The sequence below is a fragment of the Petaurus breviceps genome, unplaced genomic scaffold (assembly GCF_028583685.1).
Source record: "Petaurus breviceps papuanus isolate PSGF00001 unplaced genomic scaffold, PetGlider_PUasm1.0 189, whole genome shotgun sequence".
NCBI lineage: Eukaryota > Metazoa > Chordata > Mammalia > Diprotodontia > Petauridae > Petaurus > Petaurus breviceps.
The window spans coordinates 18,264,378-18,280,272 of record NW_027185809.1 but is presented as its reverse complement, the minus strand read 5'-3'; the positions used below and the strand labels follow the sequence as shown (position 1 = coordinate 18,280,272).

Genomic DNA, 15,895 nt, shown 5'->3' with positions numbered 1-15,895 from the left:
CTATCTATCTATCTATCTATCTATCTATCTATCTATCTATCTATCTACCATCTATCTATCTATAACAAAACATATAATACATGATAGTACTATGTTGTGATATATTAATATAAGATTTTATTATATTAATATGTGATATATTTTATTATATATGAGCATAGGCAATAAATAAGTGCAATTACATATTATTTATAATATTATAATATAACTAGTATACCTATAATGCTATACAATACAATACGATAAGATGCCATGCATGCGATGCAAAGCAATATGATATGATATAATACAATAATAAGATAGTATATAATAGTATGCCTATAGTATTACTGTGAGCCAGGCAGGTTCTAAGCACTTTACAACTATTATCTCCTTTGATCCTCACAACAAGCCTGGGGGGGTTTGTGCTATTCTTATAATCATTTTACAATTTAGGAAACTGAAGTAAACAGATGTTAAGTGACTTGCCCGGCTTGTCGCAGCTAGGAAGGACCTGAGGACAGATTTGAACTCAGATCTGCATACTACCCACCTGCCCCCACTTTGTGCTTGTTTTTAACCCTCCTTTACCCAGCTCAGATAAGAATGAGGTTCATGAGATGCCTTCTATCCTTGTGCTCTCCTACATATATTTTCATCAACTCCAATTAAGCAAAAATGGCAAGGTCCTCCTGCTTTTCCCCCATTTATTTTCTGGCATATTTCTTTTCTTCTATCCTTCTTACCCCTTTTAAAACCAGTAACATAGAACAAAACCACATTTACTGCTTGTGTGACCTTAGGAAAGTCCCTTAACCTTTCAGTCTTAGTTTCCATATCTGCAAAATGGGGGGGGGGGGTTGGATGAGACCTATAAAGTCCCTTCCAGGTCTTAATCCAGGACCCTATGCTTCTTCCCCCAGATTCCAGGACAAAGCTAGCTAATTTTAAATAGAGGCAGAGTCAAGCCTAAGTTGTGAGAGGGGCAACACAGAGGACAGTCTAACTGTAGCCAATGTTGTGTCAAGCAAAGGAACAAATCTGCACTGTGTAGTATGGGCCATAAGAGAATGAGGAAGTATAGAAACCAACTAAGGTGGGAGCCAGTGGCAGTATAGAGAAGAGTCCAATCAAAGGTACAGTTATAAAATTGCCTCAGTCAAACTGTGACCTGTTGAAGACCTTAACTTAAAAAAGGTCAAGGTCTCCCACTGCATCCAGGGCCATTTACAGTTATCCTGATCTATATCTCACCACTGGACCCAGATGGCTCCATAGGAGAAAGTGAGGCTGGTGACTTTGCACAGTACTCCCTCACTTAAATCCACTTCACTTGCATGTCGTGGCATCACCTCCTTGATGTCACGGTCCTCTCAGAGAAAGCAGGACAAACAAAAACAACTAAGAAACAGAGGAGGATTTCACAATCTGGGTGAGCAGAGGGTATGATCTGAAGGATACCATCCCAGAGTCACCACAGGAAAAAAAATAGCTCTGATATTAATACCCTGGGAGCAAAATCTCAGAGATACCCTAGTTTACTTAGAACTCTAACACAAAAAAGGAGATAATATTTTGAAAAGTATAAAGCACTGTATAAATGTGAGATGGTGCTATTGTTCTATAAGAAAGTGCTAGATTATGTAGTCAAGGCTAAATACAAGTTCAGAGAAAAAAGGTTAGGAAGACCTAAAGTCAAGGACCTTAGCTTTTGGTGGTAGCTCTAACATTAGCTGGTAAGGCAGCCCTAGACAAGTCACTTCCCTTCTTAAGGGCTGAGTTTTGCACAAAATGAGGGCATTGGATTAGATGGTCATCTCTCAGGTACCTTCTCAGCTCTAACATTATAAAATTCCCTACTTCTACATGCTCAGTCCCATGTAGATCTCCCCCTCTGGCTCTTACTGATTCCTGAAATCCCAACATGAGGTCTTCATTCCTTTAAGCAGAGCCTGACCCTTTAAAGAAATTGAATTGTCTTAGGAAAAGAGTAACATCAAATCATTTATATTTTAGGATGAATTAATTTATGGATTTGATTTTTAGACAAAAGGTTGACATATAGTCATGGAAGGGGTCACTAAAAAAAAGAGCTCTAATTCAGGGGAAGAGGAAATTGGGATAGGGGAAGTAAGTTGTAAAAAGTTCATATAGAAGGAGAGAGATGCCAACTCTCCCCACCTTGATAGTTTTGACCAGGACAGGCTTTCCACAGGGAAATTCAAGAAAAAAATCGTCAAACAGAAAAGAGGCTTCTCTGCCTCACTTTCCTCTTCTGTAAAATGAAGGTGTTGGACTCAATGACTTCAAGTTCCCTGCCATCTCTAAATCTATTTTTCTATTATATGCCATATACCATCTAAAATAATTTTCTAAAGCATAGAACTGTCCATGTCACTCCTCTACTCAGATTCCAGTGGTTCCCTATCACAAAATATGCCAAATAAAAAATCCTCTGCTTGGCAATGTCCTTTATAATCTAGCCCCCTGCCACCCCAGCACATTACCTTTTCAGTCTTCTTATATGTGACTCCCTATCACATACCCTGTGATCCAGTGATCTGACCTCTTAGCTCATCCTCAAAAAAGATACCCTATCTCCTGACTCTGGGCATTTTCTTTTTAAAAAAAAATTAATTTATTTCCTCTCAGTTTCATGTAAAAACAACTTTTAACATTTGTTTATAAAACCTTGAGTTCCAAATTCTCTCCCTTGCTCCCTCCCCATGTCCCCTCATTGAGAAGGCAAGCAGTTCAATATAGGTTATACATATATAGTCACATAAAACATACCCATAATAGTTATGTTGTGAAAGAAAATATAGACTCCCCCCTAAAAGAAACACCTCAAGAAAAATTTTAAAAAGTAAAAAAAAATATGCTTTAATCTGTATTTAGACACTATCAGTTCTTTCTCTGGGGATGTATAGCATTTTTCTTTTTTAATAAGTTAATTTATTTTTAGTTTTCAACACTCACTTTAATAAGTTTTAAGTTTTTCCCCCTACCCTCCCTTCTTCCCTCTCCAAGATTGCATGCAGTCTGATATAGGCTCTACATATACATACTTATTAAACATATTTGCCCATTAGCCATGTTGTATAGAAAAATTAGAACAAATGGGAGGAACCATGAGAAAAAAAAGAAAAAAGAGAGCAAATAGTATTCTTTGATCTGCATTCAGACTCCATATTTCTTTCTCTGGATGTGGATGGCATTTTCCATCATAAGTCTTTTGGAGTTGTTTTAGGTTCTTGCATTGCTGAGAAGAGTTAAGTCTGTCAAAGTCAATCATTGCACAATGTGACTGTTATTGCATACAACATTCGCTCGGTTTTGCTCACTTCACTCAGCATCAGTTCATATAAGTCTTTCCAGGTTTTTTTTCAAGTCCACCTGTTCATCATTTCTTATAGCACAATAGTATTCCATTGCATTCATATACCACAACTTGTTCAATCATTCCTCAATTGATGGGCATCCCCTCAATTTCTCATTCTTAGCCACCACCAAAAGAGCTGTTATAAATATTTTTGTACATGTTGATCCCTTCCCCATTTTTAGGATCTCTTCAGGATATAGCCCTGGAAGTGGTATATGGATAACATTTTTCATCATAAGTCCTTCAGAGTTGTCTTGGATCACAGTATTGCTGAGAATAGGTAAGTCATTTATAGCTGATCATCTTACAATAATACTTTTAGTTTGCACACAGTATGTTTCACTTTGCATCAGCTCATGCAAGTCTTTACAGGTTTTTCTGAGATCTTGTTCATCATTTCTTATAGTACAATACTATTCCATCACAATCACATACTACAATCTGTTCAGCAATTCTCTAATTGATGGGCATTCCCTCATTTCTAATTCTTTACCCCCAAAATGAACTGCTATAAATTTTTTGTACATATAGGTCCTTTTCCTTTTTTTTTAAATCTTGTTTGGTATACAGATTTAAAAAAATACATGGTTCTATAGACCTTTGGTCGTAGTTCCAAGTTGCTCTACAGAATGGTTGAATCAGTTTGCAACTCTACTAAAAGTGCATTAATGTCTCATTTTTCCCACATCCCCTCCAACATTTGTCATATACATTTTCTGTCCTATTAGCCAATCTAATAGGTATGAAATAGTACCACAGAATTGTTTTAATTTGCATTTCTCCAATCAATAGTGAGTTAGAATATTTTATGTGTATAGATATATCACCTGAAAACCAATCATATTTTTGATCACTTATCAGCTAATAGTGACCCAGGATTGGAACCTTATCTTCTAAGCATAAATAAGCAAATAAATAAACAAATAAATGAGCAAATGAGTGAATGAATGAAGAAATAAGGAAGTGTCTCTTACCTTCCACTAGCTGAAAAATAAATATCTGCAGAAGATAAGAGACCTGCCTTACTTTCAGGGGCATTTTGAAGCAAATTTAGATCACTTATTGGCAAGATTTAAAGTCTAAAATGCAAATCTTTCTGGTAGTGACCTAATGGAGTGGTGTAAGCAGTTGAGCAGTAATATTCTCATTGCAAAATGTACTGATAAAAGTATAGCTAAAGAAAAAATAGCAAATTTCTGACCACTCAATTCTCCTTTGCAGAATGTATATGGGGTAGAAATGGACTTCCTACTACAGGTAAATGTGATTTAATTCAACAAATGTTTATAGAACATCTAATATGACAGTAATACTGTGCCAAGCACAGCAAGAGAAATAAACAGGAGTAAGATGCATTACCTGCTTTTAAAAGTTTTAAAATCTATGTGACTGAAAAGGTTGGGAAGAAATATGGTACTTTTCCACAATCAGTCAACAAGCATTTAATCAGCATGTGCTTATGTAATGGGAATGAGAATTTGAAGATCTTCCCTGCCCCTTAATAGACCAAGGGGAGTTTGAAGACCTTCCCTGCTTTGAAAGTAAACTCTGCCCCCTAATAGACTGAATGTAATCGCATGGAGCCTGTGATGGAGGGAATTTGCTAATGGGTAGAGCAGAGCCCACAGGAAGCTTCCCTACTGTGAAGATAAACTCTGTCCCCTACTAGGCTGATTATAGTCCCATTGGTGGGAAAAGTTTGATGCAGGGCAGCAGAGCCCACAGGTATCTGGTAGCCAGAGCTAGCCAGGTGGTGGGAGAGAGAGATGCTCAGGCAAGGAGAGAGAGGTTTGTGAGTAAATATTGATCTTGTATTGGTTTGTGGGAAGGCTAAAGGATGGTGTGGTTCTCAGTGTTATTATGGCTTTTTAATATCTTTGGTACTGTGATGAAATTGGATTACTGGTTTGGGGATTTGGTTTTCTGGTATCTAAATAAATGTTTCAGTTCTGTCCTCTACCTGGAGAATCTGGTTTATTTTGTGATTGAACATCATGCAATATTTATAGTTATGGTCTTTATCTCATGGGTGCTCTAAATATTGCACTGGTGCTACAGCTTATTTAATATAACATCTAATTTAATATAATTTATATATTTGTAAATATATATTTAATATGGCATATGATTTATTATAATATTTAATAAGTGTGCTAAGGGCTGAGAATATAAGGAAAGATAAAAAAAATTTCTGATCTCAAGGAGCTAAGTCTAAAGGGAGAGAAAACCAATAACTATGTACAAATAGAGTGAAGGCATGAGCATTAAGGGAATCAACAAAGTCCATAACAGAAATGATGTATAAGAGAACTGAAAGTACTGTCTGAGAGAAGAGGAAATAATGCCCAACCTTCTTAATAGACAGGAAAATTTTTTTTTTACTGAGATGGAAGTCATTCTTGTACCAGGAAACCATTGACTTATTACAGCAAAGATCAACATTCTTACAAAACTAGAAGAATAAAGAAATGAGTAAAAAAGAGGCAGTGTCTAGTTAAAACTCCAATCTGACCTTATAAGCAAATTATTAAAGAATGGGAAATGGAGGAATGTACATCAATACCAACTGAACAATTTTATACAAAAGTTTAACTAATACAAATCACTTACTATAATGAGTAAAATTATCTTATTTTTATTTACTTTCAGAGTGGAAAGCTATGGCAGCCAAGGGAAACACCAATTAAAAATGAAAATTCCTTTGCAAAATCTAACAGAAAAGGATTATGGAAGGTGATACTGTAAGTATTATCACTTTCAATAGGAAATGAAGGAAAATCAAGCTTAAAGAAAGTTTGGTGAGTTGTATGTAATAAATTCAGGGTGTCCTATACAAGCCTCTTTTTTTAGTTCCTAGTATAAGAAAATATTTATATTTGTTGGCATGTATTAACTTCATAATAATTTTTTAATTAAAAAAAGCAAGATTAGCAAGAGAATGAGTTAAGCAGAGCTACCAAGGCTTTGAAAAATGGAATTGTTTTGTTAAGATTTTTATTCCAAACTATTTTCACTATCAAGGATAGTAGAGTCACCATTTTAGATGCTAACATCAGAGTTCTGGACATACATCTTGATGAAATAGAAATGGCACCAAGAAAAAAAATGTGAGAAAAGCAGTTGCAAAAATATTCAAAGATCTATATTGATAGCAATATAATTCTGATAGCATTGAAGAAGGTGAAAAGTATATAGCTACAAGTTGTACACTAAAGTAGTCTTTGAGGAACTAAAATCAAGACCAGTCAGAGGTTAATAACAGAGGTAAATAGGGGCAGCCAGGTGGCTCAGTGAGTAAGAGCACCCGCTCCAGTGTCGGGATGACCTGGATCAAATCCAGGCTCAGATACTCAGCACCACACCCAGAAATAACCGGCCATGTAACCTTGAGCAAGTTACTTAACCCCGATTGCTTTAAAAAAAACACACACAACAGAGGTAAATGGTGGCCCAAAAAGGCTTCAATATATAACAAACAAGGAATTCCGTAGGAGAAGCAAGGTAAAAGATATTAAAGAAATGTATAGCCATAAGAAATGATATGCTGGTTCTTTTTGTGGTAGCAAAGAATTGGAAATTGAAGGGATGCCCATCAATTGGGGGGTGGCTGAACAAACTGTTTTATATGATTGTGATCGAATGCTAATGTGCTGTGAGAATTGATGAGCAAGATAGTTTCACAAAAACCTGGAAAGAATTACACGACCTGATATAAAGTGAAGCTAACAGAACCAGGAAAGCAGTGTACAATACTCAATGATGATCAGCTATGAATGACAGCTATTCTTAGCAACATAATGATCCAAGATAATAGGCTTTTGTTTAGCCTATTTCCTACAATAATGACTTCGATTACTTCTTCAAAACACCACAATGTCAGAAATTGAAGGTATTGATTTTCAAATCCCCTTTCAATTCAAACATTTATTAAATGTCTACTATGTACAAGGCACTGGAGAGAGGAGAGAGAAACAGATATCCAAGACCTTCAAGGAGTTTATATTCCAGGGAGTTAAAGGGGTAACATACAACATAAACACAGAAATGCCCTCCAACACTCATTGTGTGACCCTGGGCAAGTCACTTAACCTTAGTCTGTCACAGTTTCCTCATTTGTAAAATAGGTGTCATAATAGCACCTACCTCCCAGAGTTGTGAGGATAAAATGAAATAATTGTAAAGTGCTTGGCACATAGTAAGTGCTATATAAATGCTAACTATGATGAAGATTGTTACTATTATTATTGAAGTGATTTGCAAACTTTAAGGCATTTTATAAGTACTTTTTATAGAAATGACAATAATAATTATTAAGTAAACAAAATGTAATTTTAGAAGGGAGAGAGTATTCACAACTGAGCTAGAAGAGTGGGGAAGGCAGAAGCAGAAGGTGGCAACCTGACAGCATTCTTGAAAGCAACTAGGAATTCCAAGAAGAAGGGTTGAAGAGGCAGTGAATTCTGGGTATATAAGTCTATGCTTATATTCAGAGAGGGAAGATAATGACAAATTATATCTAGCATTTATATAGTATTTTAAGGTTTTCAAAGAGCTTTACCAATATCTTCAAGACAACCCTGGGAATTAGATGTTATTATCACTATTTTATTGATGAAGAAAACTGAGGTAGACAGAGGTTAAGTGCCTTGCAGAGGATCCCACTGCAAGTAAGTGTTTGAAACTGGATTAGAGTTTAGGGCTTCCAGACTCCAGGACCCTAGTGAGTCAATCTGACTGAAAAGTAGAATGAAAAAGAAGAGAGAAATATAAAATAAGTCAGAAAAAAATAGTCTGGAGTCAGATTTCAAAGAACTCTTAAGTGTCAGACTGAACTGTTTGTATATTGTCCTATAGATTAGAAAAGATGTGAGGAGGGTGAGGAGAAGAAAAAAGAAATACAATCAGACTGATGCTTCAGGATTGCAATACTTCAGGCAATCATTTGCAGCTGTGTGGAGAATGTATTGTATGGGCGTGAGGGGGAGACTAGAAGCCTGAAAGCCATTGGTAGGCTAGTTGGCTTTGAAGGATAAGAGAGAAATAACCTACTAGCTTGAGGGGATAGCAGACCCTAGAGAAGCTTTTTCTGTGTTTGCTTTTTTTTTTTTCATTAATGATAAGGGAGACCTGAGAATGTTTATAGACAGAGAAAGGAATCCGTGGAAAACCAAAAAATTAAAGATGCATGATTACTGTTAACAAGGTCATGCAGTAGACTGGAAAAGACATGATCAAAGGCACATGTGCAAGGGTTAGCCTTGGCAGGGAGGAGGGATCCTTGTTCAGGGACGAGGGCAAGAAGATAACAAGAGATTCCAAAGTTGAAAGAAAGGAAGCTAAGGGAGTTCTTATTGGATGATCTGTGGTCTTGGAGTCAAGAAGACTTGTGTTTAAACCCCAAACTCTCAAGCTTATTAGCTATATAACCATAGGTCGATCACTTAATCTCCCTAAATCTCAGTTTCCTAATCTGTAAAAGAGAAGTTAATACTTATGGTATCTATTTCAGGGGGATGTTATAAGAACAAAATGAGATAATTTATATAAAGACTTCTCAAACAATTAAAATGTAATATATTAGTGTGAGTTACCATGGTTATTGATGATTAGAGCTATGACAGGCATGAGAGATCATTGTCCAGCCACCTCATTTCAGAGTTCCAATTCTGTGAACAAAATATATATGTAATATTTTTATATTGTGCTAGAAAACAAAAGATCTTCTTCTATAGGACACTAACTTATACCAAAAAAAAGAAGTGCATCAAAATAAGGAAAGAATATAATTATGGGAGCCTACCTTCAAGAATGGCTGGGGAACCACATGAGATAACTACTTTTTATGTATTATTTGCACTTGTCTGTCTTATATCATAGTATTCCATTTTATTTAAGCACCACAGTTCAGTTACCTATCCCTTTTTTGTTTGTTTGTTTGTTTTTTTGCTTTTTGGAGGGCAATTGGGTTTAAGTAACTTGCCCAAGTTCACACAGCTAAGTTTTTTGTTTGTGTGCGTTAAGTGTCTGAGGTCAGATCCGAACTCAGGTCCTCCTGACTGCAAGGCCAGCACTCTACTCACTGCACCACCTAGCCACCCTTACCTATCCCCTTTTGTTGGGCTTTTAAGTTAGTTCTAGTTTCCACAGTAGCAACGATAACTTGTGTGAACAATGATGCCTGGCTCAGGTTTTGTTTTTCATTATACTCTCATTGTATATTTTCTTTTTTTTTTTTTAAGCAATTGGGGTTAAGTAACTTGCTCAAGGTTACACGGCCAGTTATTTCTGGGTGTGGTGCTAAGTATCTGAGCCCAGATTCGATCCCAGGTTACCCCGACTCTGGGGCCAGTGCTCTTACTCTCTGTGCTACCTGGACGCCCCTCATTGTATATTTTCAACCATAGTGGTGATGTCTCGGAAAGATCTATGATTGTGGCCTCTAACTCACTGGCCATACCTGGGCAACCTCCAGGTCTTATCTCTTCTATCTCCACAATGTTGTTCCCATTCCTCTTCTCTTCCCTCATATAGCTGTCATCCTAGATCAGGCCCTCACCATCACTTAATTTTGAACTCCTTGAGGACAGGGACTGTTATCTGCTTCTTTTTGTATCCCCAGCACTTAGCATAGTTCCTGGCATATAGTAGGCACTTAATAAATGCCTACTGACCACCTGATATCAGACAACTCTATAAGTTTCCCCATCGATATACCTGCTTCCCTCATCTTTCACACCTCAGCCAAAATAACCTTATCACATCAGAGATCGGACAATGTCATTCTCTCTCTTGAAAACATCCCACTGATGCAAGGATGAGATAACAAACTCTTTAGTTTGCATTTAAAGGCTTCCACTACCTTACTCTGACTCACCTCTCCAGAATGGCTTTGGAGTCAGAAAGAGGTTCAATTTCTCCCTCCAATTTATACTATGGGACCATAAGGCAAATCGCTTAACATTTATTATCACCTCCTGCCTGGACTATTAATCCACGTTGGTGATGTAGCCTGCTGGCTAATCCTCCCTGTCTCAAATCTCTTCCCATTCCAGTCCATTCTCCACTCAGCTTTCAAATTAATATTCTAAAGTGCAAATCTGACCATGTCTCCCTCTAGTTAATCAAGTCCCGTGGCTCCCTATTACCTCCAAGATCAAATATATACATCAGCTGTTTGATTTAGAAAGTCCTCTAGAACTTGGCACCTTTCCATCTTCTTAAACCTATCATATCCCCATGTGCTCTCAATGTTCCATCTCCAGACGCCAAGTATTTTCAATGCCTGGAATTCTCCCCCTCCTCATCTTTACATACCAGATTCCCCGGTTTCCTTTAATTCCCAACTCACATCTCACCTTCTTCAAGAAGATTTTCCCCATCCTACTTAATCCTGGGACCTTCCCTATCTCCAATTTATCCCATCTATATCCCGTTTGAGCATCTAGGTGGTGGAGTGGAGAGAGTGCTAGGCCTGGAGTTGGGAAGACCCAGTGGGGTCACAAAGAGTTCAGACACGACTGAAAATGACTGAACAAAAATATTTTGTATGTACATACTTATTTACATGTTCTCCCCAGTAGACTGTGAGCTCCTTGAAAGCAGGGGCTGTCTTTCGCTTTGCTTTGTATCTTCCGTGCTAAGGACAGTCCCTGGAATATAGTAGGTGTTTAATAAATGCCAGATGACTGGCTGAATCTCAGTTCCCCCATTTGTAAAACTGGAATAATAATAACAACCCCAGAGTGTGTAAGGATAATGAGGATTGGAAGATCTTCCTTGCCCCTTGTAATGGCAAGTAAACAAGTACTTAGCACCTTGTTTCAAGTTCATCCTTGCCCTAATTATATGAAGCCTTTGTTAAAGAACAGAACTTGTGAATCCCACAGTGGAATGAACTTGCTGATGCAGCAGGAAGGGGGTGGGGCAGGGAGGAGCTAATGATCATATATAAGGAGAGGCCCAGGCTGGAGAGAACAGAATTGAGAACAGAACTTATGGTGGCAGAACTGAACTGAGAAGAGAAATGAGAAGAATTGAGAAATGACAAGAGAGGAGAACTGGGAGGAAGCATGGCTGTGGTGCCAGTACTTTGTCTGTCTGTTTTGATGTTACTTTGTCAGATTTGTCTGCTGATAGAGGATGTTGCTGTTGTTACAGAAGCCCTGGGACCTTACTGCTGGTTCAGAAGCCTTGAAAGAGGACTTTCTTGTTGTATGTTTACAGAAGTCCTGGAGCATGGCCTTGCTGATGTTTTCATAGATTCTGGGACTATACTGATGATTTGTGTTGATTTCTCAGACCTTGTGGTTGAGTCTATGTTGATTTCACAGGCAGATAGCAAATTGATGATGATGCCGGCAATGTGAATGAATGTTATTGTGGCTTTGTTAAGCCTTGTCTTCCCAGGAACAGAAACTGTGAAGGATTTGAGGTGGACTGGACTTTGTGAGCTTCAAAATGGAACATGAACTGGGCAAGGAACTCGATGGGGAGTTGGTAGCTGCCTGTTTTTAAACACAGGTGACAGTTGGGTGGATTCAGATAGGAGCTGGAACCAAGGAAGAGGAACCATGGAATCTGGGAGCCAGTTTCAAGTCATCTTTCCATCTGAAAAGACCTCTCCTTGGGTATTTAATGCAAACTGAGAAGATCATGATTTACTGTGGCCTAGGGGTAAGTGGACTTTGTACTCTGTATCCTGGAACTCTCTTTTTTTTTCTTTTTGGAGGAGGGAGGGCAGGGCAATTGGGGTTAAGTGATTTGCCCAAGGTCACACAGCTAGTAGGTGTTAGGTGTCTGAGGCTGGATTTGAACTCAGGTCCTCCTGATTCCAGGGCCAGTGCTCTAGGTGCCACCTAGCTTCCCCTATCATTTACTCTTCAGGATGATTGAATTAAGGATGATTGGAAACTAATCTCAAATTAAGAAGAAAGAAGACTTTTTGACTGAGAGATTAAGACGATGTAACCTAGGGGTGGAGAGCTCTGACTTTTGTTCTTTGTGTTCATTAAGGAGGATACAAATCCTCCTTAAGGATGACTGAGTTAAGGGTTTACTGAATGCTTGTACTTTGTTTAAAACTATGTGGCCACTTTGGTCAAAACTCTGTGACCACTTTAGGTATAACTTCTTATGTCATAACACTGTGAATTCTGTACTTCCGTTTCTGTCAATGTTTTGTCATAGTTTATTATTGAATAGAGAGTTCACTATACTATTTAATCAGAACCTTGAAGCTGTTCACAGCAGCAGTCCTCTGGAAAGCTGTTTGTTGCTTGGCTTTACAGAGGTTTGTTGAGAATGAACATGAAGTGCTTCGAAACTTTAAAGTCCTATATAAATGTCCATTGTAATGATGATACACAAACTCTTCTCCAGCCAAAAAGGACCAATAACTAGAAATAAATATCTCAAACATTTGCACAAATTGTTCCTCATACCTGGAATATGCATTCACCTCATTTCCACCACCTGTTCTGTGAAATTCCCTAAATCTATCACTTTAATGAGCTTTTCTTCCTTAAAATACCTTATCTGATACATATTTGTGTATTTGTACATATATAATATGCACACAAATGTACACACATATGTGTATATAAATATATATACAGACATGCACACACATATATTATATATATATTAGGCAATTTATGTTCACATGTGCATATATAATTATATTAAGCAATTTAAATATTCATATAATATAAATTGTTAGATAATACAATTATGTATTCATATAACAAGCAATTATATCAGCCAATATAGTTATGTATTAATTTATACCATTATATGCATATTTTATATAATATAGTATAAAATAATATAGTTAATAAAAAAGACCTTGGGTGATTAGGATACAATAAACATGGAAGTTGGAGCGGCCAGGTAGCATAGCCAGTAAGAGCACCGGCTCCAGTGTCGGGATGACCTGGAGATCGAATTCCAGGCTCAGATACTTAGCAAATACCCAGAAACACCTGGCCGTTTAACCTTGAGCGAGTTACTTAACCCCAATTGCTTAGGGGTGGCCAGGTGGCTCAGCGAGTAAAATCCCGGGCTCAGATACTTAGCACCACACCCAGAAATAACTGGCCATGTGTAATGTAATGCCAAGCAAGTTACTTAACCCCAATTGCTTAAAAAAATAAATAAATAAACATGGAAGTAAGCTCACCACATTTCATCATTCCAACTTCATAACATTTCCGAAGTCTACAAGCCTGGCAACTTTTGCGTCGATTCTTATCGATTGTGCACTGATTTGTAGCTGGACAAATGTAATCATTATGTCCTATTTTTAAAAAGCCAGGAAAAAGAAGTTTATGGTTATATTTTGTTTATGCATCTTCTGGAGAACAGCACTAGTAACACAGCATAGTTGAAATGCTTTGTTCTCTCTTCCTACCGGGTAAAAGACCTAAAGCTTCTGGTATGAAGGAAAAACCATGAGGTATCATTGAAATAAAATAAAAACATGTAGGTTCAAAGATCACTGACATTTAGAATATCTCAGTGTTCTTGGCTGCAAGTAAACTGATTTAGATTACCCCATTCCCTGCCTCTGTATTCTTTGTATTATTCTGAAAAAAATGGGTAGAGGTAGAAATCTCTTGAACCAATTCATACATGGAACTAAACTGAGACAGCCATGCAAACAGGTTATATACTTTCATGCTTATTTATATTTCCATGCTTTCTTCCCTACATTCTCCATACACAATTAAATGTGTGTATGTGTGTATGAAAGCCCACAGCATTCAGGTAAACAAAAAAGGCCAATCTTAATGAAAATTAAGAGAAGAAATTGGATGCCGCAAAATGGAACACTGGACATGTTTTGTAAATAAACTGCTCATGCTGGAAGAGTCCCCAACTTTTTCACGATCCTTGTTTTGAATTCTGAATCTGTTTTCCCATGGCAACAGTATTATAAATGGTAATTAGGTTTCACGGCCAGCCTACAGAAACCTAACAAACCCCACATGTCTATTAAGCAGAGTATTAATGGGACTATTTCAACTACACCTAACTACTTTTTGTAACATTGTTTCTATGAGTCAGTGAGTCAACAAGCAATTATTCAGTACCTACAATACGCCAGGCACTGTTGTAAGAATTGAAGACACAAAGAAAGAGAAAAAACAGTTGTCACTGGTCTCAAAGAGCTCTAATGGGGGAGACAGCACGCACAAGACAATGTACAAACAAGTCATATCCATGATAAATTAGAAATAATCAACAAGCAAGGCACTAGAATTTATGCAGATGGGGAAAGACTTCCTGTAGAAAGTAGGATTTTATCTGGGACTTGAAAGAAGCAAGGAGGAGAAGACAAGGGGGAGACCATTCCAGGAATGGGATGTAGTTATTAAAAATGCCCAGAGTGTCTTGTGAGAGAAACAAAAAAGAGAACAGTGTCAGAGAATCACAGAGTATATGAGGGGTTAGAAGTTAGTGAATGAGGTTCTTAAGAAGACTGGAAATATAGAAAGAGGCCAGGCCATGAAGACCTTTGAATACCAAAGGTAGGATTTTATATTTGATCCTTGAGATGATAGGGAGCCACTGGAGTTCATTGAGTAGAGAGGTGACATGGTCAGACCTGTACTTTAGGAAAATCACTTTGACAGCGGGGTGGAGGATGCACTGAAATGGGGAGAGACCTGTGGCAGGGAACTAGCCAGTGGATTTTTGCAATAGTCCAGGCATGAGGTGATGAGGACCTGCACCAAGATGGTGGCAGTGGCAGTGGAGAGAAGCAGTCATGTGTGAGAGAGGATACAAAGTTTAAATCAACAGCCCTTTGTAAGATTAGAGATGAGGGAGGAGAGAGAGTTCAGCATTGTGAATGATACCTAGGTTGTAACCCTCAATGACTGGGAACGTGTTGATACCTTCAATGTAGAAAACCTAAGAAGCCGGGAGAGTTTTGGGGAAAATAAGTTTTGGACACATTAACTTAATTCAATTTGAGATGTCCAAATGCAGTTCTGCCAGGGATAGATAAGTAGGTTTCCTCTTCCCCATTAGATGGTGAGCCTTTTGAAAACTGGGGTTGTTTTAAACCTTTTTTTGTAACCCCATTGTTTAACTCAGTGATTGGCACATAGTAGGCACTTAATCAATGCTTGTTTCCTTGATTTCTCAGAATAAAGGAAGGCAGCTCTCTAGGTCACCATCTCCCTAGTTATGTTCCCAACAATATAACAAGAGGTTCTATGGGAAAAATTTTTGTTGTATCAATTTATTTTTCCTTTAAAATAGTAACTATTACCCCAATAAAGCATTTCATATGTCAAGTTTTACCTTATAATACTCCAGACATAGAATGTTAGAGCTGGAAGAGACACTGGAGACCATGTAGTCCAACACCCTCATTCTATAGATGAAGAAACTGAGGTACACAAGGGCAAAATTACTTGCCCCAAATTGTATAGTCAGTGTGAGGGAGAGACAGGATACAAATTTACACCTTCTCACTCCAAAGCCAGTGTTCTTTCTACTACCATACACTGCTTTCTTATATAAGTG

The 15,895-nt window shown here is 37.7% G+C and overlaps 1 protein-coding gene across 1 annotated transcript in view; it reads right to left on the bottom strand.

The window, feature by feature from the left end:
• ESR2 (estrogen receptor 2) overlaps positions 1-13,659 on the bottom strand; it is a gene marked incomplete at its 5' end in the record, with an annotated part of 77,426 nt that extends 63,767 nt beyond the window's left edge. Inside the window, one exon of the mRNA XM_069091727.1 lies at positions 13,539-13,659. Coding sequence (XP_068947828.1) covers positions 13,539-13,659 — 121 coding nt within the window. The remainder of the gene's footprint in view (positions 1-13,538) is intronic.
• Positions 13,660-15,895: the final 2,236 nt, after the last annotated feature.